At 42.3% G+C, this 27,326-nt stretch overlaps 1 protein-coding gene across 5 annotated transcripts in view; it reads left to right on the plus strand.

The window, feature by feature from the left end:
• Positions 1-954: 954 nt before the first annotated feature.
• PHACTR2 (phosphatase and actin regulator 2) overlaps positions 955-27,326 on the plus strand; it is a 136,203-nt gene continuing 109,831 nt past the window's right edge. For 3 of the 5 annotated variants that reach the window (XM_032215425.1, XM_032215427.1, XM_032215429.1), the window contains exon 1: positions 955-1,306. In XM_032215425.1, coding sequence (XP_032071316.1) covers positions 1,264-1,306 — 43 coding nt within the window. In that variant the 5' untranslated portion in view covers positions 955-1,263. The remainder of the gene's footprint in view (positions 1,307-27,326) is intronic. The other 2 variants (XM_032215428.1, XM_032215430.1) reach the window with 1 other exon arrangement.

Here is a 27,326-nt window from a genome sequence, read left to right on the forward strand (position 1 = left end):
AATGCTAAAAAATAGGGGGGGGGAGCTTTCCTCCTGTAAATAGGGAGTAACGAGAGAGAGAAAAAAGTTGGACCCAAGAATGACCTTCTAATCCAGTGTTTTTCAACCTTTTTTGTGCAAAGGCACACTTTTTTCATGAAAAAAATCACGAGGCACACCACCATTAGAAAATGTTAAAAAAATTTAACTCTGTGCCTGTATTGTAGTTCCCCAACATTAGGTTGTAATTCCCTGTGTACTGCCCCACTTCGGTGCTCGGAACACCGAAGGAGATGCGCCGCTGGTAACACCAAGTTGACAGCGCGCGTTCTCCTCGCTGCTCCGGTCCTCCGCGATTGTTGCTATGGGCGCACGCATGGGACATCAGTGACGTCCCTGCGTGCGCTACCTCCCGGCGGTCCCCGCGTTTTTAAAGTAAACGCGGGGCCGCAGGGACTTAATAGAGGCATCCCTGTGTCCCGAAAGCAACTTTTGGGACACAGAGATGTCCCGAGACAAAAACACTCAGCGGGTGTTTTTCCCACGGCACACCTTACACTATGTCACGGCACACTAGTGTGCCGCGGCACAGTGGTTGAAAAACACTGTTCTAATCTACCTATCAACAACTCCCCCCCCCCCCCAAAAAAACCCAGCCCTTTGAACCTGGGAAAGGAAGTGGGAACAAGCATTTTTTAAAGAACAAGGGACTAGGTTCAAACGAATTGCCATGACGAGAACTTTCATGCTTTCTTATTCTTAACCTAGAATTTCAGGTCTTCCGATGGTGCACCCATCACCGTGTAACTGAGTCTACCCACCTTGCCGTCCTCTTCTCTTCCCTTCTATTTATCCCAGCATTAGCTTGAAGTTGCCTCCTTTGTACTGGAGTTGCGAGGAGTTAAGATTGCAGCGAATTGCTGCTGTGCGGGGGGGGGGGCGCTTCCCGCCAGTCGGCGCGGCGTGGCTGCCCCAGATTAGGGACTCCCCCACGACCTTTACTCCCACCCCTCCTCGTAATCTGCATGAAGGAATGACAGGCATTTGGCTGAACAGGAACAGTTTGAGTTGGGCTGCGGTGGCGGCAGCAGGAGGAGGAGGAGGATTTAAAACTAGCTCGGCAAGGGGAGGCAGAAGTTGCACGGAGGAGGCTGCTAAGATTAAGAGCCAGCGCTGGGAGAAGCTGAAATGAGTTCTCCGAAGTTTCTGCGGGAGAGGAAACCTGATCAGAGGACCAAGAGAGCCGCCTGATTGCTGGATCCCGGCCCTCCTCCAGAACGCGAGATGGGCCAGACTTCAGTCTCCACTCTTTCGGCAGAGGCTAGTGGTAAGTGGAGTTGGAAATCTGGAGGAGAAGGCGATCGTTTTGGCGGATTCTCCCTTCCCCTAAGCGGGAGCTAGAGCGACCGAGCGCTTTTGTGGCTAGAAGGGAATCCAGCGTTTATGGAAACAACATGGTCGAGGTGCCAACCTCTAATAGGCAGACCACCCTCATTATACACTGGGTTCTTCGCAAAAGAAGAGTAGGCTGCCCCCTAGGATCTCGGCAAGAGTTTATCTTAAAGGAACAGCCCTTTCTTTCCACGAAGTTCTCGAAAATAGTGGCTTTTGATTGTTTTTGTCGTCCTCCCCTCCCCCGAAGTTTATGTGTGACTTAATTCTTAGAGAAAGGCCCTCTTTCTGGTTGTATTTTTTCGAATCGGAATTGCGAGGTGCAAAAAAACCCAAAACATTTTTATTGCCGAGAGTTGTAGCACGTAAATTCTTACAGTCCACGCCCAACTTCTCCTTTTACTCATTCTTATTTTGTTACTACGAGTGTGGTTTCCTATCATGTATTTGTATTGTTTGTGTACGTTTGGTCAGTTCAAATCTTCTTGTACACATTCGTCTTTCACTTTTGAGCCACGTAAATATTTAGGTATGCTTTAATTGTTCAACTGTTGTTTTCTTCCTAATGTATTTTATAAAAACAAATGGATTATTGATGTGATAGATAACATACCTTAGTGGCAATACATAAAATATTTTAATTTAACACTTTTTGGATCTTCTAAAATGAAAATTATAAAAGCTAAAGAACTATGTAGAATCTTTATGTAAGAGTTCCTTAAATGTTACCATTTTTGGAACATTTTACCCAATAGTATGATTCCAATTACTGATTAATATTATATATTTTGAAATCTCAGCTTAAAGACATATGTTCCATCAGACAATGTACTTTTCTGTTCAGAGTATAAATGAATCCATGAATTATACAAAATATAATTCACATTATACAGAACATTGTTTAAGAAAAAGCATCCAGTTGTTTTGCTGTGGGCTATTTATGAATTCATTTTTCCATTTTTGTAGAATACAGATGCAGTGACACTCCTAGTAATGATGAGTCAGAGCAGTTGAATGCTTCACAATTAGGGGCTGTTTTTTCCTTCAAAAGACACATAAAAGGTGAACATTCATAGGTCTTAGTTATATTCATAGAATAAAGGTTTAGCAGCTTAGGGTTTTAGGGCTTTACAGTTGTTTCACAAATTATTTCTCTGTTGAGTGTATTTCAGATATTTAACAGATACAGTAAAATAGGAAGTATAACTCATTCTTTCCTGTTCCTCTTCAACATCACTGGCTTAGCAAGGTGTTAAGATCAACTAGTGTAAAACTCAATTGTTCTCCTTAGAGCAGTAAATTTCTTGAGCTGCATAGCAAATCTTTGACAAAAGTACCCACCCGGAAAGCTTTAGGGAACAAGTAGCTGCCATTTATAAGAATTGCCCAATGGCAGTTGAAAACTTCAAAAGGAACATCTGTCTATTATGTACTTAGGTGCTAAGAAAGCATAAAACAAACATGTTTTCTGTTAGCGGTGATATTGTGGTATGGTATTTTTTATAACACATGGAATTTGTTGAATTTCCATTCGCATGATGGCCAGTTTCAACTCAAAATCAACCTTCTGCTGCCTTCCTCGAATTGTGTAAACCAGTAATCTAGCTTTATCCATGTTAGTAAAGATTTGTATGATATGCAAGTAATACAGAATAACAAAGTTGGAGGTCTTCTAGTTCAACTCTTCTGCTCAAGAAGAAGACTCTACCATTGGACAAATGGCAGTCCAATCTTTTCTTTAAAAATCTCCAGTGATTTCTGAAGGCAAGCTGTTCCACTGGACTAATTGTTCTCATTCTCAGAAAATGTCTCCTTAGTTCTAGGTTGGATCTCTCCTTGATAGGTTTCCATCCATTATTTCTTGTCTTACCCCCAGATGCTTTGGAGAATAGATTAACCCACGCTTTTGTATGACAGTCCCTCTTTTAAGAATTTTAAGAATTTAAACATGTTAAAAATGCTTTCAAGAAATAGTGTTACGTGTTGAATGTTAAGACACACAAGGTTCAAGGTAGATCTTGAATTTAATCTTTTTCTTTTAACGTAAATTTTTGGGTATGTGAACTGCTGGAGAATTCAGCCTTTAGTTTAGATTTGCTTTCTCCAGCTTGGATGAACAGTTGCAGCAGTGAATGTTGTGTAATGGCTAATGTGTTGTAGGATCCTGGTTCAATTCCATCCTCAGTTACAGAAGCTTATAGAATGGTGTTCAACTAGGCACTGTCTCTCAGCTCATCTTACTTCACAAAGCTGCTAATGTGGGGAATATGGAAGAAAGGGTAACTATTTAACTATCTTGATCTTCTGAACAAAAAGGCAGAAAATATGCTAACAAACACATTTACAACAAACCAGGACCTGTTAGTTGTTCATGTATAATGCTTGATGGGAAGATGTTTCAAAACCTACTTTTAATGTGATACTCCATTTAATCAAACATTATTAATACTTCTGAAAATTGCTAGAGTCAAAATAGCTGAAGAAAACCATCATTTGTTACTTAGATAGAGATCTGTGCTTAGTATGCATTATTAAACCTATAAAGAAAGCATTCAGATATTTTAAAACAGCCAAGCAATTTCTGCTGTGTGAAGACATCCACAATTTGTTTAGTGTCTGTTCTTTTTCTATAGATGTCAGTAACTGCAGCACAATCCTTTTATAAAAAATCTCTGTGTTTGGATGGAGAGTCACAAGAATAATCAGTCATACAGGTTTAGAAATGATGTATTAACAAAATTTTATTAAAGGTTAGATATTCAGTAGCGCACTTCAAAAATTATGATTGATTAGGAGCTACTTTAAAAAACATATTTTTAAAAAGTAAATTTAAGTTTCACCAAGGCAACAATATACAGTAAAATATTGGATTCCTACAATTTACTGTTTTAGTTGTTTATTTCTCTGCATGGTTGCTTTTCCATTGATCACTGGATAGTTTGCGTGCTTTCAGGATGCTTTCCTCTGTGTTTGTACTTTCTTTGCAAATATCAGAGTAGAGTTGTGTAGAGTATTCTTCTGTTCTGAAGCAAAGCAGATGGCTATATTCAAAAATAAGGTGTTATTTTGGCATTGACTGCGTGGCTCTAAAAATGTCTTTTCAGAGAAACAGCCTTATTTGTATTTGTTCCTTGAAAAGGCTGTTTAAGAGAGTTTTCAAATTAGCTAATTAACGTGTGTGTGTGTTTTAAATAACTGGGATTAGATAATTAAAATGTGAATGCTTTATAATCATAATTTTCCATGGATTGATTATGAGGTTTGTAAAGTTAAAGTTTAGAAGTTGGAAGTGGTACCCTGTACTAAGATAAAAAGACACATGATAATAAGGTTCCACCACAAAACCGCGTTCGACTAAAGCGCGCTCGACGAAACCGCGTAGCTGACGTCATCACAGCGTGACGAAAAAAGCACGCTGCGAACGCTAAAGCTAAAATTAACCCCTAAACCTAATCCTAAACCTAACCCTTAACCTAACGCTAAACCTAACCCTAACCCTTAACCTAACCCTAACGCTTAACCTAACCCTAACCCTTAACCTAACCTAAACCTAACCCTTACCTTAACGTGAATCGGCTTGCTTTCAAAGCGCTATTTAAAGCGCCCTTTTTTCTCCGCGGTCTCTGTTGTCACCCTGCTGATGACGTCAGCGACGCGGTTTAATTGGGCACGCTTTAGTGGAGCGCGGTTTTGTCGTGCCACGGGTAATAATGTCACATTACATCTGACATATTTTGTATTCTTTTTTTTGCATAAAAAATTTTTATTTTCCATTTTCATAGCATATAATCACATGTATACTATTACATAGTCAATATCATGTTGTATTATTAAGTAATTACATCAATTCATCTTGCCATCAACTACCAAAGGAAAAAAAAACAGTTGTTGGCTCTTCTGCTCTCCATACACCATATTTATACCTTATCCGACACTTTCTTTCCCCTCTCTCCTCCCCCTTTCTACATCCTTTCTTCCCTCCATCATTTTCTACTCTACTTCCCCTTCCTTTCTCCTTCTCCTCTCTCCCCTTACCACTCCTCCTTATACACCTCATCTTCCCCCCTCACCCTCTCTCCTTTCCCTCTTTTCCTATCTTTCTTCTCTCCTCTGCTTCCCACTCTTCCTCTAATTCACTTGGTGTATTTCAGCTTCTGAGCAAACTCCCTTTTGTGTTGATGGTATTTATAATTCCATTTCAATATACATAAAAAAAGAAAAAATAGCAGTATACATGTACAATCATAATACCTTAAAATCCAACACCCCTCCTCCAACTTAGTAAACTCCCCACCCTCCCCCCAACCCCCCAACCTTCCCCCCCCCCGACTTCCCAGAATCAATACAAGGTATAAATCTTTAACAAAAACAGTTTAACAGATCCAGTTCAGCTGGATCCACAGCTGACATTCGACCACCACTTAACGGCTGTGACCAGGGGGGCATTCGCCCAGGTTCGCCTGGTGCGCCAGTTGCGACCCTACCTGAATCGGGAGGCTCTCACAACAGTCACTCGGGCCCTTGTGACCTCAAGGCTGGAATACTGCAATGTGCTCTACATGGGGCTGCCCTTGAAGAGCATCCGGCGACTTCAGTTAGTGCAGAACGCAGCCGCGCGAGTGATCGCGGGTGCACCTCGATTCACCCGCATAACACCTATCCTCCGCGAGCTGCGCTGGCTACCTGTCGATCTCCGGATGCGCTTCAAGGTGCTATTAGTCACCCATAAAGCCCTACATGGCAGTGGATCTGGATACTTGAGAGACCGCCTCCTGCCAATTACATCCCTGCGACCAATAAGATCTCATAGGTTAGGCCTCCTCCGCATTCCATCGGCCAGCCAGTGTCGGCTGGCAACTACAAGGAGGAGGGCCTTCTCAGCAGTAGCCCCGACCCTTTGGAACGAGCTCCCCGTGGAGATTCGTACCCTCTCCACCGTCCAGGCCTTCCGCATAGCCTTGAAGAACTGGCTCGCCCGTCAGGCCTGGGGATAAGGATAGTCACCCCTCCCGAATGATGAGTGTATGTTGCTTATTGTTTTATTATATGTTGTATCTCAATGTTTGTATTCCCCCTTCCCGGTTTTATGTGAGCCGCCCTGAGTCCCCTCAGGGAAAAGGGCGGCCTACAAATTCTAATAAAACTATAAAAAACTATAAAAACTAAAATATACTTAAAGAGAAAGTAGAAAATTGATAATGTCTTTGAATTGAGCTTAGCTCCTCCTTGCTAGGCTAACTATAAACAAATTGTATCATTTCTGATCTTAATCATAAGCTATCTGAAATTTCCTAGACATATTTATTTTTAATATAGTCAATCCATTTTTTCCAGTCTCGTTTATATCTCTCGTTTGAATAGTCCTTAAGATATGCAGATATTTTAGCCATCTCTGCTAAGTTTGTGACTTTCAATGTCCATTCTTGGATAGTAGGCAAATCTTCCTTCTTCCAGTATTGTGCCAACAATCTAGCTGCAGTTATCAAGTGCAAAATCAAGTTAATCTCTACTGCTGTACAGTCAGTAATTATACCTAACAAAAATAGCTTGGGGGGGTAAACTTTATCCTTTTTTTGAGAACATTTTGCATAATCCACCATATTTTTATCCAGAATGCCTTAACCTTTTTGCAAGTCCACCATATATGAAAATATGTAGCGTCCATACAATCACATCTCCAGCATTTAGGTTGTAAATTCAAATACATAGAAGCCATTTTTGGGGGATCTAGATGCCATCTGTAAAACATCTTATAAAAATTTTCTCTCAAGTTTTGGGCCTGTGTAAATTTTACATTTCTCACCCATATCTTCTCCCATGTATCCAACATTATTGGTTCTTCAACATTTTGAGCCCATTTAATCATACGGTCTTCAACTAGCTCTGTTTCAGAGTCAGTTTCTATTATTACATTATATAATCTAACATATTTTGTATTCATGAAGTGATACAACAGAACACTAATGGACAGTTGAGTCTTCCATCCATTGTCTCTAAAGTCTAACAATTTTGACTTCTATTCCTATTAGCTGTTGGTGAATGATTGGAGAAGAACCAGAGCTTTCATTGTAAAATTCCATATCTATTAAGTAAGTCCCTTTCCTATATATTTCAAGGATTCTTTGGGTTATTGAGAGCAAATCAGAGCTTCCCCCTTAAAGCTAGCATTTGATAGTATATCTGGATATTCCAGTGTTATTTATCAGTAAAAAAATTTTTTTAAAGTATTTTACTTACATCCAAAGCATCTCTTTGGTCACCAGAAAAAAAATCTAGCCAAATAATTGCTCGATTTTCTGTTATTGGCCATTTTGTAACTGCTATTTTATTTGTCAGAGTGTTTTCTTGGGTTGGGAAGATGCTCTAACTATCTTTTTTCCTCTTTCCTGTGGCCAAAGAGTTTTACTCCATAGAATCCTGCTGTCTGTTGTATTTGGCAGTCAACAAAGGCATTGTCTTAAGTCAAACATTAATGTGCGTTTGAACTAGTTTGCTCTTCAGTCTCCTGGGTTTAGGGACTTCCTGTTTATGAATGTAGGAAGAGCATTTTTCCTATGTGGCTACAGAGGAAATTGATCTTACGCTGACCGAGTTGATCTTATGCTGTCACCAGTTATTACTTATACATAATCTGCAAAACTAGGGATTTTTTTTTGTTTCAAGAACTAATTTTTGAAATCATATTTTTTTTAAAAGCTACAAAAATGCTAATGAGAAATGGCCCCCTGATCATTTAGACTGACTAACTTTCAAATCTGAATTTCTCCATATTCTATGCAACAGTTGTTCTCATGCAGAGAAGAACTTCTTGCATGAAATGAAGAAAAAAAGGGCCTCCTTTCTCTTTCTCTACGTAGTTAAAACTCAATTTTCATTTTGGAATGGAAACTTTCTGATAGAGAACTATGAGGTGGATATCCTCCTGCTGATTTCCTTGGGCCTCTCAGAGCTCCTCCATGAGGATTCTGCATCACTTTGAAAACAGCTGCATACCTCTGTATTTTCACAGTGTCAGCAGAGTTGGAGAATTCTTATTTCCTGGTCATCTGCGATAGTAATTTTGTGGTTGATTGCGGTTTTTTGAGGTGCAGTGATTCCACTTCTCCATAGAAGGAACTTCAGTCTTTCTGTGGTGACGACTTGGCTTTGCTTAAGGTCTTGTAAGAGAGATGCTGGCTTGATGGTTTTGTAGCTCCTCAGTTGCCCAGACAGGAAACAGGTATGAAATGGGCAAGAGTTTGGTCAGTTTCCCCCATGAAAATCAAACAGAACCAGTGAAGAAAGACAATGGGCAAAGGTTTGCTTGGCTTCTATTTTCTGCTTCCTCTGTTGACCATCGGAAGGAAGTGCTGGTCATCAACAGGTAGTCCTTTATATATGACCACAATTGAGCCCAAAATTTCCTTTGCTGAGTGAGGCAGTTGTTACCTGAGTTGCACCTCATCTTTTTTGCCATAGTTGTTAAGCGAATCACTGTAGTTGCTAAATGAAGCATGTAGTTGTTAAGCAAATCTGGTTTCCCCCATTGACTTCACTTGTCAGAAGCTGTCTGGGAAAGTTAGAGATGATGATCACATGATCCCAGAACAGTCCCAACTGTCCTAAATACACCTCAATTGTCAAATGGCCAGATTTTGATCATGTGACTATGAAGGTGCTACAGTGGTTGTAACTGTGAAAACCAGTTTGGTCACAAAATGAATAGTTGTAAGTTGAGAACTACTTCTAATGGAGGGAAAGGAACAAGGGTATTTGCACAGTAAGAGTAAAACTACAACAGCAGATTTGTGAAGTAAGACGAGTAGTTTATATTGAAGTGCAGGTAGTCCTCAACGTACGACCACAATTGAGCCCAAAATTTCTGTTGCTAAGGGAGACATTTGTTAAGTGATTTTTTCCATTTTATGACCTTTCTTGCCACAGTTGTTAAGTGAATCCCTGCAGTTGTTAAATAGTGACATGGTTGTTAAAGGAATCTGATCTCTCCATTGACTTTGCTTGTCAGAAGTTTGCAAAATATGGTCACATGATTGCAGAACACTGCAAACGTCATAAATATGAGTCAGTTGAGTCAGTTGCTAAGCATCTGAATGTTGATCATATGACCATAGGGATGTAGCCATGTCACTTTTTTCAGTGCCTTTGTAACTTTAAACAGTCACTAAATGAACTGTTGTAAGTTGAGGACTACCGGCAGTAATAACTGAAAAACAATAAGGTGAAACTTAGCCAAAACAGATAGAGTTTCTGTGATGGGTAATTTAACTATGTTATGTTCACCCTCTTCAGAGGTGGTTTTCATCTTTCCAACCACTATAGGGCACTTAATGATAGGTGACACAAATTGTCCATCTGACTCAAACCACTTGTAATTGGCCTCTTGAGACAGAAATAGTCTTCAGATAATCAGGCTGTGAAACCTTCCTGTTTGGCGCATTGTACACAACGCTCCTTTTGCAAAAATCCAGCCATTCTAGTCAGTACAGAATATAAATACTTGAGGGAGCTAACTCAGTGGCATTTTTTGTGCCAGAGCTTTGCTATATTTATTGGGTTTAAATTTATTTTCAGGGTCTCCTCAGTGGGGTTTTTTTTTAAAAAAAAAGCCTTCAAAATACCTGCCACTCTGTATATGTGTATCTGTTCAGACCCTGAGAATTTGGGGGAAGATCAAATTTTCCAACTGAGTGAGCCAAGTTAAATATACTTCAACCCTGTTACAATTCAAAACAGGCACTTGCTGACTTAGACGGAATAAATTATAGTTAAAATATCATGGGTCCAATTTTAAAAACTTTCAACAATCATATGTGACAATAACAATAACCAACATAAGCAAAATATAATAATACATTAAAAATAAGAAATATAAAGGGCATTTCTAAATATGTTATTTTATAATTAAAATTAAGATTTCTGAAAATTCAAAGTGCTTTGATATAAATCAAATATATGGATTATTATTTAGTGTTAATATAATACATACATACATACATACATACATACATACATACATACATACATACATACATACATACAACATTCACTATGTACCTGACCTTAAAAGTTCATCTGTATCTTTCAAATAAATGCACAGAATTTCCTAAATGCAGCCAGGAGGCTGTATAGTTATCACTATTTTCAAATATTCAAGCTGACTGTTGACATAATATTGTCAGATTAAGTGGGTAGATATTAGTTGAGTAAATGTACATTCAAAATAGGAACAGAACATTTTGGATAAGGTAAATGATTGTGTGAGGTAATGAAATTGACTACTCACATTACTGCTGTGTGAGATTGTGAAAATACTCAAAGTAATTCATATTTATATTAAACAAGACCCATTTAGTACCTCCTCTAGTACAGTAATGATACTACTACAGTGACTTGCGTAATATGGATCAGGATTTAGCTGTGAAGGACAATCAAAAAACCCTGATAGATGATTGCTAATATTTTCTAGTCCAGTGTTCTGTTTCAGAGTGGGCAGTAGCACAGAATAATAGAAGCATGTCAAGAGAGCAGATGGGGTTTTTTTGTATTCTCAGTAGCATTTACAAGCATGCAAACTTTAATAGACATACATTTATTGAATCTCTTTTGGAAATGTTCTTAGTCGGATCCACCTTGGTAGTAATTTCTCTGCATATCTAGGCAACAAGCAATGCCATCTTTTTGCTCTTCTTTTTTTAGATAATGTAGGCATCTGTTGCGCTGAAGTGAAGATATCTGTTTTATGAAAGAGTGAAGATTTCTGTGAAATCAGTACTTTTCCAAATGTTTTTTTGTATTTTTAAAAAAGTATTTTAAAATTAGAAAGAAAGGAAGAACTGTCCAACTAAATCCACAGAACGTATCACCCTATACTTTTATATTCATTGTACTCTTACTATATGCAAAGCATATCTGTCGAGAATAATTATTAATATTAATATTATCTTGTATTAGTATTCTGATAATAGTATAGAGGTAATCAGTTCACTTAGTGACCGTTCAAAGTTACAAAGTGACTTATGACCATTTTTCACACTTATGACCTTTGTAGCATCCCCATGATCATGTGATCAAAATTCAGATATTTGGCTGTACTTCAGATATACTTATGACCATGGCTCTGTCCCAAAGACATGTGATTTTGCAACCTTTTGACTACCAAAATCAATGGGGATTCACTTAGCAACCATTTTACTAACTTTTTCAACTCTGGTGATTCACTTAACAACTGTGGCAAGAAAGGTTGTAAAATGGAGCAAAACTCACTTAACAAACGTCTCACTTAATGTTGGGCTCCATTGTGGTTGTAAGTCGAGGACTACCTGTATAAGCCTGATAACTGCACGGTAATGCAGGTAGTCCGCAACTTACAATAGGACCAGAATTTCTGTGGCTAAACATGTTGGTTGTTAAGTGAGTAGTGACCAGTTTTACAACCTTTTTTGTCACTTTTGTTAGGCAGATCACTGCGTTTAAAGAATCACATGGTCATTAAGTGAATCTGGCTTCTCCCATTGACTTTGCTTGTTGGAAGCCAACTGGGGAAAAAAGCAACTGGCGATCACATGACCCCAGGATGCTGCAACAGTCACAAATACACGCCAGTTGCCAAGTGCCAGAATTTTGATCACGTGACTGTGGGGATGCTACGACAGTTGTAAGTGTGAAGACCGGTTGCAAATCACATTTTTTCCACAGCTGATATAGCTTTGAATGGTTGCAAGTCGCTGACTGTCTGTACAATGAATATTTACAAACAACATTTTACACAATAACACCACAAATTTTGGTGGTATTCTGCTTTTCTCTTGAGTTTTCACTTGCTTGTGTTAAAATTTGTGGCATTATTGTACCTGACATTTAAGAGATGCAAGCTTTCTGAATGTGAGCTTTTCCCAAAGACTCATAGGAGTTTAAAAAACAACAACACATCTCCCTTTGAAATGGATACAACCAACTTTGTTCTGGTTTGTTCTGCTTTTAGCAGAGAACTACTATGGTGGAAGCATTTGTCATTGTTTTCTGCATAGGGAAATGCACGTAGCATGGGCTGGGGATGTGAGAGGCCCCTGATGTTTTCTTTAAGCAATGCTCTGTACTACTATGTTCGGTCTTTCTAATAATGCAGGCAGAAAAACTGATGCAACTGTGCACTAGTTGGCAGACAGGAATCCCACCTGTTGGTGTTTGACAGTGAAATGATTGTCACTGTGCAGTTGACTTGCAAAGGGAAAACAAGCAGCCAAGACCCAGGAAAAGAGCCTGCAGATTATTTTTAAAAGCATTTGGGTTCCTCAATGCAAGTTTACTGCATCAGATTTGCAACTAGTTGAGGGGTGATGCAAAAGAAAGTGGGTGCAAAAAGGATTGAATGGAACACTTTGTCACCCATTTCTGTTTAGTTATGTATTACCCATCCTTTGATTATTTATACATCAAGGATGAATAATAGTCCTCAGTTAATGATAGCAATTGGGGCTAGAATTTCCATTGCGAAGTCATGCAGTTGTAAAATGTGACATCACATAACCATATCACTTAGTGACAGCAATGCAGCAGGCCCCACTGTTATTGTTAAGTGAAAATAGCAAGTCGTTAGGCTAGACCACTAGTGTCCAACTAATTGTGTCATGTGATTGTGTCATGTGACATATCATGACCTATCTCAATGTTTTTTGCCTTTGCAGAGCTGGGGTGGGCAGGATGCATACAGCCTGTGAGCCGCCAGTTTGACAGGCCCTGACTAGGCCATCCTTGTGACTTCTTGCTGGCTTTCAGGAAGCAGTCAGTGGGGAAGCTGTCAGGAAAATGTGACTCCTGGGTGGGCTCAAAAGCCTGCTGGTGGATGAGTAAGTGGCTGCTTTGGCCTAGCACCGTAATGGCAAATCTATGGCACCCGTACCACAGGTGGCACGTAGAGTCCTCGGTGGGCACACGAGCTATCGCCCCAGCTCATCTCCACCACGTATGTATGTGAGCCTCCTGCCAGCCAGCTGGTTTTCAAGTCTCTGCCACATGTGCGTGGGGGGTGGGGGTCATATGTGGATGCACCAGGGGCACACATGGGCAAGTCATGTGCGCATGAGGGGGAGCATGTGGGTTGGTCACATGTGCATGCACGCTTTTGCGCACTTGGCAATGAAAAGGTTAGCCAAGGCCCAACCAGGCCTGGGATAAAAAGGTGAGTGAGCTGCCCTGGGTTCTGCCATCTTACTGCTCCCAGTGACCTTCACTGTTATCTTCTTCCTGCTGATTAGGAGGCGTGCCCAGCAAGAGGTGGTTAAATGCAACATGGTGGGGTTGGCAGAGTGCAGAGCAATGGAGCAGTAGATTGCAGGACATGCCAAAGGGCAGAGAGAGGAGAGAGATAGACAGGCGGGCGGAAGTGCACCCTGTAGTTGCAAATGCAGGTTGACTGCCAAACGCCTGAATTTTGATCATGTGACAATGAGGATGCTACAACAGCTACAACTTCAAAACTTCAAAGACTGGACGTAACTGTCATTTATTCAGTGCCAGCATAACTTCAAGTAGTTGCTGAATGAATGGTCACTAAGCAAGGACTACTTGCAGTAAAGAAATAGTAGATTGGATTTTACTATTCCACCATTATAATTCAGCGGATTCCCCTGAAACTTTGAAAATTATAGCAATAGCACTTAGACTTATATACTGCTTCATAGTGCTTTACATCCCTTTCTAAGCTGTTTTCAGAGTCAGCATATTGCCCCCAACGATCTGGGTCCTCATTATACTGACCTCAGAAGGATGGAAGGCTGAGTCAACCTTGAACCTGGTGAGATTCGAACTGCCAAATTGTAGGCAGCAGGCAGCAGAAGTAGCCTGCAGTACTGCATTCTAACCACTGTGCCACCAGAGCTCTATAGGAAAACTATAGGAGACTTCAGCTGAAGTATGTTATAATCTAAAGCAGTGATGGCGAACCTTTTTTGGCTCATGTGCCATAAGTGTGGGGAGCGCAGGGGGGTCGTGCGTGGGCATGCCGCACCCATAATGCAATGTGCAACACCCCCAGTGTGCATGTATCCTTTTTTTGCCCTCCCCAAGCTCCAGAGGCTTTATAGGAGCCTGGGGAGGGCAAAAAAAGCCTCCCCGCCCCCTCAGAGGGCCTCCAGAGGCTTCAGGGACCTTCAGGAAGCTTCCCTAAAGCCTCCGGAGGGCAAAAAAACACCCTCTGAGCAAACCGGAAGTGACTTCAGGGACCTTCAGGAAGCTTCGCTGAAGCTTCTGGAGCACTTAAAATGACCCTCCAGTTTTTTCTGGAGCGCAAAAAGCTGGCCCTATGGGCAAACCGGAAGTCCGTTCCCGAACTTCCGGTTTGCCCATAGGGCCAGTTTTTTGCGCTCCGGAGGCTTCAGGGAAGCTCATGAAGCCTCCGGATGGCCTTCAGGGCGGGGGGAGGATCTTTTCGTCTTCCCCAGGCTCTTATAAAGCCTCTGGTGTCAGCCTCTGCTTTGCTGCTGCCATTGAAACGGGGAGGGGGGGCATGGTATTTGCGAGGGGAATACTAATTTTGCTGGAGGAAGATTCTGGAGTTTCTGCTGCCTGTCTTACTGCGCATGCGGAGGAGGTTTCCCGCCAAGGCCAACGACATTCCATCTTGGTGATGCCTTTCGAAGTTATCTCACACCTGACACTTGGGAGAATTATGATTGGACTGTAACTGGGATGCCAAGGGGTGGGGAATGGGTTATTCTATATATCATTTGTTTTCGCGCCTAAATAATCAGTCTTCGCTTTGCTACCCTTCTAATCATTTATAATTAGTAAAAGTACACTTAATTTCTATCAATGGAGTCTCGTTGTTTTCTTTCCTAATTATTCAATGGAGGAGTGCTGACAGTAAGCGAAGACTCACTCACACCCCACCAGGAGTATTCAACCTACCGTGGGGGGTGTACTCAAAAGAAGGAACGGAGAAAATGTCATTGCAAGCGAGCGATGATGAGGAGATTGGAAGAGAAACTGCAGAACCATCTTTACCTGAAAGGCTAGCTGGCCTAAGGGTAGAAGAGCCTGCGGTTCGGCCCCATTGGACTTTGGGAGTGGGGCAAAAAGAGGATTCGGAGAATTTGGATGCAGGAGTTACCAGACGGAAACAAAGGAAAAAACCAGCGGACTGGGAAAAAGCTATGACCGAGCAGAGAGAGAGAGCTGGAAAGAGAGCAAATGGAAGAATTTGAACAAAGGTACTCCATGCATAAATTTAGGGAGGGTGAAGTGGCCGAGGGGGGATGGGAGCAAACAAACCCAGAAACAGCCTCCCCCCCCCCAGCCAGGGCTGCTGCCAGAGTAGCCCCCCCCCCAGAAGACGCAGAATGGCAAAAGTCCTTCCCTTGCCAGTAAAATATAACGGTAATGCCAGAGACTGGGTCTTTTTGTGATTCAGATTTGGAACTTTATGGAACTTTATGGGCCCGATTTAGAAACAGATGTGATGAAAGTGCGAATAGTTTTACTTTCTTTAGAAGGAAAAGCGGCCGATTGGATGGTCAGCTTACACCAATCCAACTCCCCTCTCCTGAAGAATTTTGATGCTTTTATGACTGCTCTAAAGAGAAGGTTTGATGATCCGCTGATTGAGAAACAAGGGAAGGTGAAATTTATGACCCTAAAGCAGGGAGATAGACCAGTGACTGAATATATTCAGGAGTTTCAACATATTTCATCGTATATGAGGGGTTGGTCTGAAGAAGCGCTCCTGGATCAGTTTGCATTGGGATTAAATGAGGACATTTATCAACAATGCGTTAACAGACACCTTCCCAGGCGAGTGATTGCTTGATACGAAAATGCTGCAGACGTTGAACTTGACTTAATTAGACTTCAACGTGCAAAAGAGGAAAAAGCAGAAAAATCGCCCCCCCCCCAAGCTCAAAGGCCCCCATTCCGCGTCAGGGGTGAAGGGAAGGGAAGCTCCGCCGGCAAGGCCAAGCCTTTCACGTGCTTCCGTTGTGGCAAAGGAGGCCATCGAGCCATGGATTGCCGCGTTAAACTTCCTCCAACCGCCCCACCCCCTACCAAGGGGGAAGGGAAGACCAGCAAGGCCCCGGGGAGGAAGAAGGAGGCTGCCTTCGCTGCTGAGAATACCCCCCAGCATTTCTGGCAGAAAGCAGAGAAGCGGATGTGACCACCAGCTCCTCTGATGACTCTGATGACGACGCCTCGCCACGTTGGGTGAGTTCTTTTAAAGGCCCCATGTTGATCCCAATTGAGTTAAGGGTGCCGCCGGCTAGGGAGGCGGAGCGGCTTTCCGCCCTCCTTGATTCAGGCTGTTCTAGATGTATGATTAATCCTGCAATGGTTGAGAAACTGGGCTTGAAATTGAGGACTTTGAAAACCCCTATTGTTTTTTGCCAAATTGATGGATCCATTGCGGGGGGGGCGGCCCATTTCTACACTGAACCTCTGGAGATGAAAATGGGCACCCATGTAGAATTGATCTCTTTTATTGTGGCACCTGGGATGGACAGACCCCTTATTTTGGGACTCCCCTGGCTTCGTAAATGGAACCCTCGCATTAATTGGAGGGAGGGGTGGCTGCGTATTCGGACCAGCACAGCCCCAGATGGGGAGGCCGACGCCCCAGAACCTGCTGGCTCCAGTCCCGCATTGGCCGCCAGGGGCCAGGAGAATTTTTTTTAAAAAAAAATTATTTTATTTTTGTTACATAGACAACATAATCACATAACAATAGGAAAAGAAAGGCAGAGGGAAAAGAAAAAAAAAGAAGAAAAAAAGAAAAAAAACCCACACACAAAAAAAGGAAAGAAAAAACCCATCATCCCATACAGTATGTCATTTGATTACAGGTGCATCCCTACTACACACACCTCGTATCTCTCTGTTATATATTTAATATACACCACAATGACCTAGGGTTTAAAAAAAAAGAAAAAGGAAAAAAAACCCATCATCACATGCAGCATGTCGTTTGGTTACAAGTGTTTTAACATCTGCATCTTCAAATAATATTTACCGCCTCAAATGTTTCATCTAATATAACTAAAGGCCTCATTTTCATTCTACAATATATATTCAGTTAACATTAGCATTATTTTTCCCCAGAAAGTATACTTATATTTATTGTTAACCTTCCATTTCATATCTTCAAACAGAGATCTTATTCCTTCATTTTTCAACAAAACATCGCTGCCTATATATACCAGTTTTCATTTGTTCCCCTATTAGAAATGCTTATCAGCAGCGAAATGTCATTATAATAAGTTCTTAGCCTTATACATTATATCACCAGACCTTATATTAATTCTTCATTGTGTCATTGTTAGATTGTTTCACAGCAAAATTATATCATTATTTACTTTCTTCAATTAAAGCATAAGTATATCATTTTTCATTTCCAAAGTTTTCCCCCCCCCCTAGCCACTGATAAAATAAATCCCATATCTTATAAAATTGTTCATCCTCTTGCTCTCTAATTTCAAATGTCAATTTACTCATTTCAGCACAGTCCATTATTTTTCGGATAACTTCTTCCTCTTTTGGTATTGTTTCGTTTTTCCAGTTTTTTGCAAATACAATTCTGGCTGCTGTTAACACATTTACAATCAGATATTTTAAGTCTTTGTTGTAGATTTCTGGTATGATTAGGGTGACCAGACGTCCCGCATCTGGCGGGACAGGCACGACTTTTCATCATTTTTCCCGCGTCCCGCCCGGTTCTCAAAAAACCCTGCTTTTTTTGGTGCTTGCTGGCTCCCCCGCCCATCAGCTGCTGCTAGCTCGCTCGTTAGTTCCCCCATCTATTTCTAAAAATCTAAGCCAGCCCAGCCTGCCGCTCACTGATTGGCCTGGACCTCCAGCCAATCAGTGAGCTGGCTGGGATGGAAAATGCGGCGTGCTTAAAGTTTTCCATCCCAGCCAGCTCACTGATTGGCTGGAGTCCGCTTAGCACGCCGCTTGAGTCGCAGGAGTCTCCATTTCATTTCGCCTTCGCGGCCGTTTGCTTTGTTTTGCTGCTTCACTGGTGAGTAAACCGGGAATTAGTAACCTGCATGGGGTTAGTGAAACAGCTGCCGCCACCCTCCTCCCCTTCCCTGTGTGCGAGAAAGGCGCCCGCTCGCCAAGCGCCACCGCGCTGGTTCCTTCACGCCCCTCCCACCCCTCTGCCTCCTCAGACCTCCACGCAAGAGCGGCGGAGCGAACGAGCGGCCACGGCCATAGTTTTAAACGAGGCTCCGCTCGCTGCTCATCCTGCTCCGAACTGGGAAAGGGGCGCTTTGGCAGGGCTTCCGCAGCGCCCCCAAGGACCGTCACGCGAGGTCGTCATCTTCGGCTGCTGCTGCCGCTGCTGAGGGCCTTTAGTAACCTGCGCGGGGTTAGTGAAACAGCTGCCGCTGCCCTCCTCCCCTTCCCTGTGTGCGAGAAAGGCGCCCGCTCGCCAGCCCACGCCAGCCCGCTTACCCTTGGGCTCCGGGGGCAGCACCTTCCCAGCTCCGCCACTGCCGCGCTGCTTCCTTCGCGCCCTGCGGAGTTTTCCCTGTGTCTCCCAGGTCACGCCCATCCCCTCTCAAAAGGATTCGTCCTGCTTCCTCTTCTTCTTCTTCCTCCACCTCCTCCTCCTCCCCATCCATGGTGACAGCCACAGGATGGGGCGGCGGCGAGAGAGAGAGAGAGAGCGAGAGAGAGAGGGTTCCGTCCTGCGAGGAGGACCATCCCGCCATCGCCCAGCTGCTGCCGCCGCCTCCCCTTCCTCTCTCCCTCCCCCTCGGACTCCTCTTCCCGCCCCCGCTGCCTCGGCTTGGAAGGGCTGGGAGAGCGAGAGAGAGAACGGGGGAATCTCTCGGGGCTCGCTGGAGCGCTGCTGCTTTCCCAGAGCGAGGGCGGCGCGGGGAAGACAATCCGCCGGAGGAACCTTCCGAAGTGGAGGCGGCGGCGGCGGCTGGGCGCGTGCTGCTCTTTCCCTCCGCGCCCTGGTCCTCTCCGTTCCCAAGCAGCCCCGTCCTCTCCTCCTCCCTCGGTCCTTCCTGCGGCTGCCTCGCCAAAATCTCACTCTCCCTCCCCCTGCTTCGGCCGCTGCTGGCCATTGCCCAGCTGCCGCAGCCGCCTCCCTTCCTCCCTCCGTCCCCCTCGGACTCCTCTTCCCGCCCCCGCCGCCTCGGCTTGGAAGGGCCAGGAGAGCGAGAGAGAGAGAGAGAGAATGGAGGAATCTCTCGGGGCTCGCCAGAGCGCTGCTCCTTTCCCAGAGCAGAGAGAGAGAAGGAAAGAAGGGGGGAGAGAAAACTGCGCACCCGAGCTCTTTCCCCACATCCCTATGCAGCAGGGAAAGAGAGGTCGCTCCCAGTGAAGTGTCGCTCCCGCGCTCGCTGCTTCTGCCGCAGCCACCCGAGGCTGAGACGGGATTCAGGGTTTTGACAGATGCCCGTTCCCCCCCCCGCGCCCGAGCCCTTTCCCCACATCCCTATGCAGCGGGGAAAGCTCGCTGCTTCTGCCGCAGCCACCCGAGGCCGAGATGGGATTCCCTTCTGCCAGCGCTGGGCAGCAAAGCTGAGATGTTAAGCTCACTCCCTCTTCTTGCAGCACGCCCCGATGCGAAAAATGCCGAGATCCCGCGCACTTGGGGATGCTGCGATGTCCAGGGAGGCTCAGCTGGTCTGAGTAGGCAGGGCAGGGGTAACGCGGTGCCCAGCTCAGGTGCTCTGAGCAGGGGGGGAGCCACCCCCTCTGCCAGTGCTGGGCAGCAAAGCTGAGATGTTAAGCTTACTCCCTCTTCTTGCAGCATGCCCCGATGCGAAAAACACCGAGATCCCGCGCACTTGGGGCTGCTGCGATGTCCAGGGAGGCTCAGCTGGTCTGAGTAGGCAGGGCAGGGGTAATGCGGTTCCCAACTCAGGTGCTCCAAGCAGAGGGGGAGCCGCCCCCTCTGCCAGCGCTGGGCAGCAAAGCTGAGATGTTAAGCTCACTCCCTCTTCTTGCAGCACGCCCTGATGCAAAAAACGCCGATCCCGCACACTTGGGGCTGCTGCGATGTCCAGGGAGCTCCAGGATGACTGAGAATCCCCCGTGTTATTCCAGATAGAATAGAATATTGCCTTTTCCACTTTCTCCACTCCCCCCAATGGCGGTTAAGAATCGGCAAAAATTTGGGGCGTGTGTCTGCGGGAGAAAGAAAAGAAAAGAAAGGAAAAGGAAAGAAAGGAAAAAAAGAGAAGAAAAGGTTTTTTTCTCTCCCACGGTTGTTTCTGCGGGGCCGCTTGGAGGCGTTTTCCCCACGGCGCGCACGTGCTCCTTTAAAGTTGCGGGGAGAAAGCGAGAGGTGAACCCCACTTCTCTCCAACGTGTCTGAAGCACGTAGGGGAATCGCTGCCCCGCTCAGGTTTCAACTTCGGGGGAGTGACCGAGAGAAGGAGGGGAGAAGAGGGGAGAAAAAGGGGTTTGTTGTAGAGTTGATTAAGCTTTAAGAGTTTGGCGGCGAGAGGATTCTGAATGGATCCCGAATGGTCGGGACTCGAAACAGCTCTATTACGTCCTGCTTTTTGTGGGGGGAAAGAGAAAGAAAGAGGGAGAGGGAAAAAATTTTGGGAACGGCCGTAGCCTTCCTCATCTGGATCCTGGAGCGAAGCGCTGAGAACAACACAAAAAAAGTGTTGGGTTGGGTTTTTTTTGGATACTCTGATTTTTGTCTCTCTCGTTACTGTTTTCAATTCAATTCTTTTTTTCCCCAGTCTTTTTTTAAAACTGAACACTTCTACCTCCACCCCTCCTTCGCCGTCTGCCCCGAGGAGTTTTGGAGTGGAGTGGAGGAAGAGGGTTTGAGTCACGGGGATGGAGGTGGTCGCCGCTGAGTCCCCCCGCCCGGGTTCCGGCGGAGAAAAGAGGATGGGGGTGGGGTGGGTGGGTGGGGGGATCGGCTTTCCAAGCTCGCAAACAGCACAGATCTCTCCAACTCTTTCTTGCTCTAAGTATTTTACACTGAGGTTTTTAGCTCCAGCATCCCTGTTTTTAAAATGCTGAAGACCCATCCTGATCCCTCCAATGACGTTCCAGATAATGAAATATGCAGGGCATGTTGTAGTAATTTTTTTTTGCCAATTATCATGGTTGAAACAGGATCTGAATTGTAGAACTCCAATTTGCTTGGCATAATGTTTAAAGGACTTTGATTTGAAGAGAAGAGATTTCAGAGGAAGAAATGGCTGTGGCTTCAGAGGAACAAGTGGCAGCCTCAAGTTACATGAGCTCACCATATGTCATACCTACATGCTTGCAAATTCTTTTACTTATTGGACCAAAGACCCAGCTAGGAAAAATGATAACACATGGAATCCTTTAGTGAATGATATGCAGCAGTATGTGTATCAAAAGCATAGATTTACAGGAGCTTAGTAGAAATGTGCTGTAGTACTAATGCAAATCAAAAGCAGAAGAATTTATCCTTGAGGATCTTTACTATTTTCAGCCTCTTCCCTCTTCAGGCTTCAGAATTTAAGGAAAGAGAGAGGGAGAGGGAGGGAGGGAGGGAGAGACAGAGAGAGAGAAAGAAAGAGGGAGTGTGTGCACAGGAGGGGGGATTTTCTAAAAGTCCCATTGAATCCAGAGGAGGGGGGAGAGAGAGAGGGAGGGAGGGAGGGAGAGAGAGAGAGAGAGAGAGAGTGCACAGGAGTGGGGATTTTCTAAAAGTCCCATTGAATCCAGAGGAGGGGAGAGAGAAAGAAAGAGGGAGTGTGTGAGGATGGGGGATTTCCTAAACCCCATTGAATCCAGAGGAGGGAAGAGAGAAAGAAAGAGGGAGTGTGTGAGGTGGGGGGATTTCCTAAACCCCATTGAATCCAGAGGAGGGAAGAGAGAAAGAAAGAGGGAGTGTGTGAGGATGGGAGATTTCCTAAACCCCATTGAATCCAGAGGAGGGAAGAGAGAACGAAAGAGGGAGTGTGTGAGGTGGGGGGATTTCCTAAACCCCATTGAATCCAGAGGAGGTGTGTGTGTATTTGTGTGTGTGTGTGTGTGTGTGAGAGAGAGAGAGAGAGAGAGAGAGAGAGAGAGAGAGACTATCACTGTGTTGTAGCTTATGATTCTTGATGAATGTATTGTATTTTATTTTATTTATATACACCGAAGACAAATTCCTTGTGTGTCCAATCACACTTGGGTAATAAACTATTCTACTCTACTCTACTCTACTCATTTCTATTTCAATTCTAATAAGGAGTTTAGCTTCTCTCTCTTGAAAATGTAAGCTAGCATAATGCAAGCTAGCTTTAGCTTTCAAACAGTTCATTTAGTGACCAAAGTTACAACGGCATTGAAAAAAGTGACTGATGACCATTTTTCACACTTAGTGACCATTTTTCACACTTAGCGACCGTTGAAGCATCCTCATGGTCACGTGATCAAAATTTTGATGTTTGGCAACAGATTCATATTTATGATGCTTTCAGTGTCCTGGGGTCATATAATCGCCTTGTGTGACCTTTTGACAAAATATAAAATTTTTAATCAAACCGGCGCCCCCCCCCCCCCCCCCCGGTCAATGGTGTCCCTCTTTACCAATCTGAAAATCTGGTCACCTTAGGTATGATCCCCAATAAAAAGACCTCTGGTTTAAAGTCTATTTGTTTGTGTGTCATTTTCTCCAACCACATGTGGATTTTAGTCCAGTATCTTTTAGCTTCAGTGCAAGTCCACCACATGTGGTAGTATGAGCCAGGTATCTGGTGACATTTCCAACACTTTTCTGATTTATTCTTAAACATTCTTGCCACCTGTAAAACATCTTATACAAGTTTTCTCTATATGCAGTAGACATTGTCATTTTGTAATTTTGAGACCACAATTTCTGCCAATTCTCTAAGTCAATCCCATACCTAAAGTTTTTTCCCCAGGCTATCATAGTTTCTTTAACTTGTTCTTCATGCAATTTAAACTCCAATAAATATCCATATAGTTTTTTAATTACTTTTTCATCAATGCCTGTTAAAATTTTGTCTAACTCAGTCATTTTATTTAAAATGACCTTTATTTAAAAGGTCTTTATTTAAAGACCTTTAGTTTTTCTATCTTCATTATATCTAGATTGTATCTGTACATATGAGTACCAGTTCATTTCCATCCCTTCTTGTTTCAACTCTTGAATAGATTTGAGCTCACCCTCTGTATTCAATAATTCTATATATCTAACTGTTTGTTCCTTTTTATATATTATTGGATATGAAAATGCTTCAATTGTTGATATCCAGACTGGAATGTTCAAATAGTGTAATCTTTTAACCTTTTCCCAGTTTAACAACAACGCCTCCCTTATATAATGTCTTCTAAAGTAACCCTGTGATTTAGTTCCCTTATACCATAAAAAAGCATGCCATCCCAACAGTAAGTCGTGACCTTCTACATTCAATAAACTAGAGTTTTTTGTTTTTTGTTTAATAAGTGTTTTTTTAATTTTAATTTGAAACAGGTACAGCATCTTTCTTTACATCTGTAGAAAATGTGTCAATCAATTACAGATAAACTTTGGTACATCTCCTCCACAGTCAACCAACATAACTCATATTAACTCAAGCATTATTATATATCCATTTTCATTTGACTGTAATTATTATTTAAAGATATTAATAAAAGTAATAATCTTGAACAATACCTGCCCACACCGGTGGGAAAAGAAAAAATCAAAAAGAAAAGGCAAAAAGAAAAAAAATAAAATAAAAATAATACAAAGAAAAAGACAAAAACGACAAAAGACAAGGCAGGAAAACAAAACAAAACACAGGTATCTATTATAAAAAAGAAGTATATCAACTGGTTACAACATGCTTTGGTGCTTTTCTTCCATTAACTCATATTAATTCAAATATCTTAACTCAAATATTTACCATATCAACATCATTATACCTCCAGTTTTAATTACCTATAGTTATTTAAACATCCTTCATCCTTAGCTATGCCAAAGAATTAATCCATAACACATGCTGACATTTCATTTACTTACTTGTAAAATCCTCTATTATCATCAAATCCTCATGTCCTATTTTAGCTGAACATCCATAATATATAATTATATCATATATCATAACATTTTCCCAGTATTGATTAACATTTGATTGTATGTATTTTATTTAATTTTTTAATAGTGATAATTATTGTAATTAATACTCTTTATGTATAATCCAAAAATGTTTTCTCATATCCAATTGTTATTTATCATATCAACTCCACATTATATACATTACTATCAATATCAATTATTATTCAGCTATGTCTGTTACAAGAAAGAGCAATTAGTTTAGCTAATTTTCAATTGTATTCTTCAATCTATCAGCCAATTCCAAAATATATACATTACTATCCATATCAGTCATTATTCAGCTATATCTATTACAAATTAAAGTAATCAGATTTAGCTAATTTTAAGTTACGTTCTTCCATCTGTCAGCCTGTGTCCCTCCAATAGCAAAATCTTCTCAAACCAATTGCCACGCGTTGGATAAATTTACCAAATATTTTTATAGTCAAGTCCAAACAAAGATATCTTCGCACCTTTTGGCTCTGAATGTCGGTGATGAAATAATAGTGTTGTCCCAGGCTTGTAAAACTTTTCAAATTGACTTTAATTCTCAGGGGTGGAGTTTCCATTTCTCCTACACTCTGTCTCTTTAAATGAATCTTCTTGATAGCTCCCCCCCTCCTTTCTTCCTCTGGGATAGACCAGACGCCATTTCTCACATTTTCCATTTGTATTTCAGGAACATTCAAACATTCAACAATCTCAGTTTTTCTTTCATATTTTAAAATCAGATGATCCAATTTTCTTTCCAATCTCTGAAAAGAGTCAAAAAGCTCTCGACATGCGGAAAAAAGAATCTGGAGTGAAACCTTAGATGTATTTTCCGACGCCATGATGTGTCGCAGTTATAAATTACAAGTAGAAACACGCTGGAAACTGTGCAATCTTATCTGATCGTAAACACAGCCAAGTAATAAAGATGTCAGATCGTGAAGGGCTAATTAGTAGAAAGTAAATTTTACGATCCACTTAGAGAGGATCAGAGGGGGGGGATGTCGAAGAGTTCCTTGAAGCGTTTAAGAAATAAAGTAGCCACCAGCCATAAATCCATAAAAAAAAGACCAATTCGCCGCTAAATTCTTCTATTCTTTGGTTTCAATTAGCTTAAGCTTTTAGTGCGGACAGTCTCTCTTGAATAATAAAATCAGCTTACCAGATGACATCACTTCTGCCATTCTTAGGGGCAACCTGCAGTTTCATTTAGCACGCAGCTAATCCAGAAAGGAATTGGCAAGAGGGGTTAATACCCCCCCCCCCAGAGACTTTGCGAACGTCTCTGAGGTCACTGGGTCTCCCCTCACCTTTCACTGTCGTCTACGGGACAGCTAGGGTTCAAAAACCCGTCCAAAAATCCTTCGGTATAGAGGAATTTCAGGAATAGCCTGAAACTCCATCTTCTCACTGCTAAGCCCCGCCTTCTTCCCAATAAACTAGAGTTTTTTAATGATATCCATTCCTTAATCCACATCAAGTTTGTTGCCTGATAGTATAGCTCCCAATCAGGTAGCCCAAATCCTCCTCTAGATCTAGCATCTTGTAGTAATTTAAGTTTTATTCTAGCTTTTTTCCCTTGCCAAATAAATTTCAAAACTATTTTATTTAGATCTTGAAAAAAGTCCTTACCCAATCTGATTGGGATTGTCTGAAACAGGTATAGAATTCTAGGTAGAATGTTCATTTTAATTGTAGAAATTCTTCCCATCATTGATAAGTGCAAATTTTCCCATTTCTCCAAGTCAATTGCTATTTGTCGTTTTAGTCTGGTATAGTTATCCTCTTTAAGAGTGCTACATCTAGGTGATAGGTATATCCCCAAATATTTAACCTTACTTGTATTTTGAATCTGCAACGTTTCTGACAGCTCTTCCTTTTGTGTTGCTGGGATATTCTTCGTCATGATCTTTGTTTTATCTTTGTTTATTTTCAAGCCTGCTACTTCTCCATATTCCTCTATTCTTTCTAGCAATTTGGGTGCTGTTTCTAATGGATCTTCAAGAATAAAAACTAAGTCGTCTGCAAACGCTTATAATTTATACTCTTCTCTCTTAATTTTCATTCCTCTTATTTCTTCTTCTTCTCTGATCTTTCTGTTTAAGACCTCTAGTGTTAGGACAAAAAGTAGTGGTGATAGTGGGCAGCCTTGTCTCGTACCTCTCTTTATTTCAATCGGATCTGTTAGTTCTCCATTTACCAGTATCTTTGCTGCTTGTTTCTGATATATCATTCGTATAGTTTGAGTGAATTTCTTGCCAAAATTCATCTGCTCCAGTTGCAAAAACATAAATTGCCAATTCACATTGTCAAAGGCCTTCTGCGCATCGAGGAACATCAGTGCCATTTGCTTTTCATAGTATTCCAAGGTATTCAAAATCATTCTCATATTCTCTTTAATTTGTCTTTTAGATAAGAAGCCATTTTGATCTGAGTGGATGAAGCCATTTAAATATTTTTTTAAGTCAGCTAGTATAGATGCAAATAGCTTGTAGTCTGAATTTAATAAGGAGATTGGTCTATAATTCTTGATTTGTGTTAGATCAGTCTCTTCCTTGGGTAGTAGTGTAATATATGCTTCTGACCATGACTTCGGTATTTTGCTCTCAGACATCACTTCATTCATGACTTGTAGGAGTGGGAAGGTCAGTGTTTCTTCAAATGTTCTGTAGAATTCCACCGGTAGTCCATCTGGTCCTGGAGCTTTCCCGTTGTTTTGTTTTTTAAGTGCCTCTGTTAGCTCCATCATTGTTATTTTACTTTCTAACATTGTTCTAGTTTCGTCTGGTACCTGGGGGAGATTGGCATCTTGTAAGTACTTTTTAACTCGTCCCTCCTCCACCTTCTCTTGTTCATAGAGTTTAGCATAATAGTCTTGTATAATACTTTTTTTCTCAATATTTCCATACTGAATTTCTCCTTGCTT

Source organism: Thamnophis elegans, chromosome 4 (genome assembly GCF_009769535.1).
Source record: "Thamnophis elegans isolate rThaEle1 chromosome 4, rThaEle1.pri, whole genome shotgun sequence".
Lineage (NCBI taxonomy): Eukaryota > Metazoa > Chordata > Lepidosauria > Squamata > Colubridae > Thamnophis > Thamnophis elegans.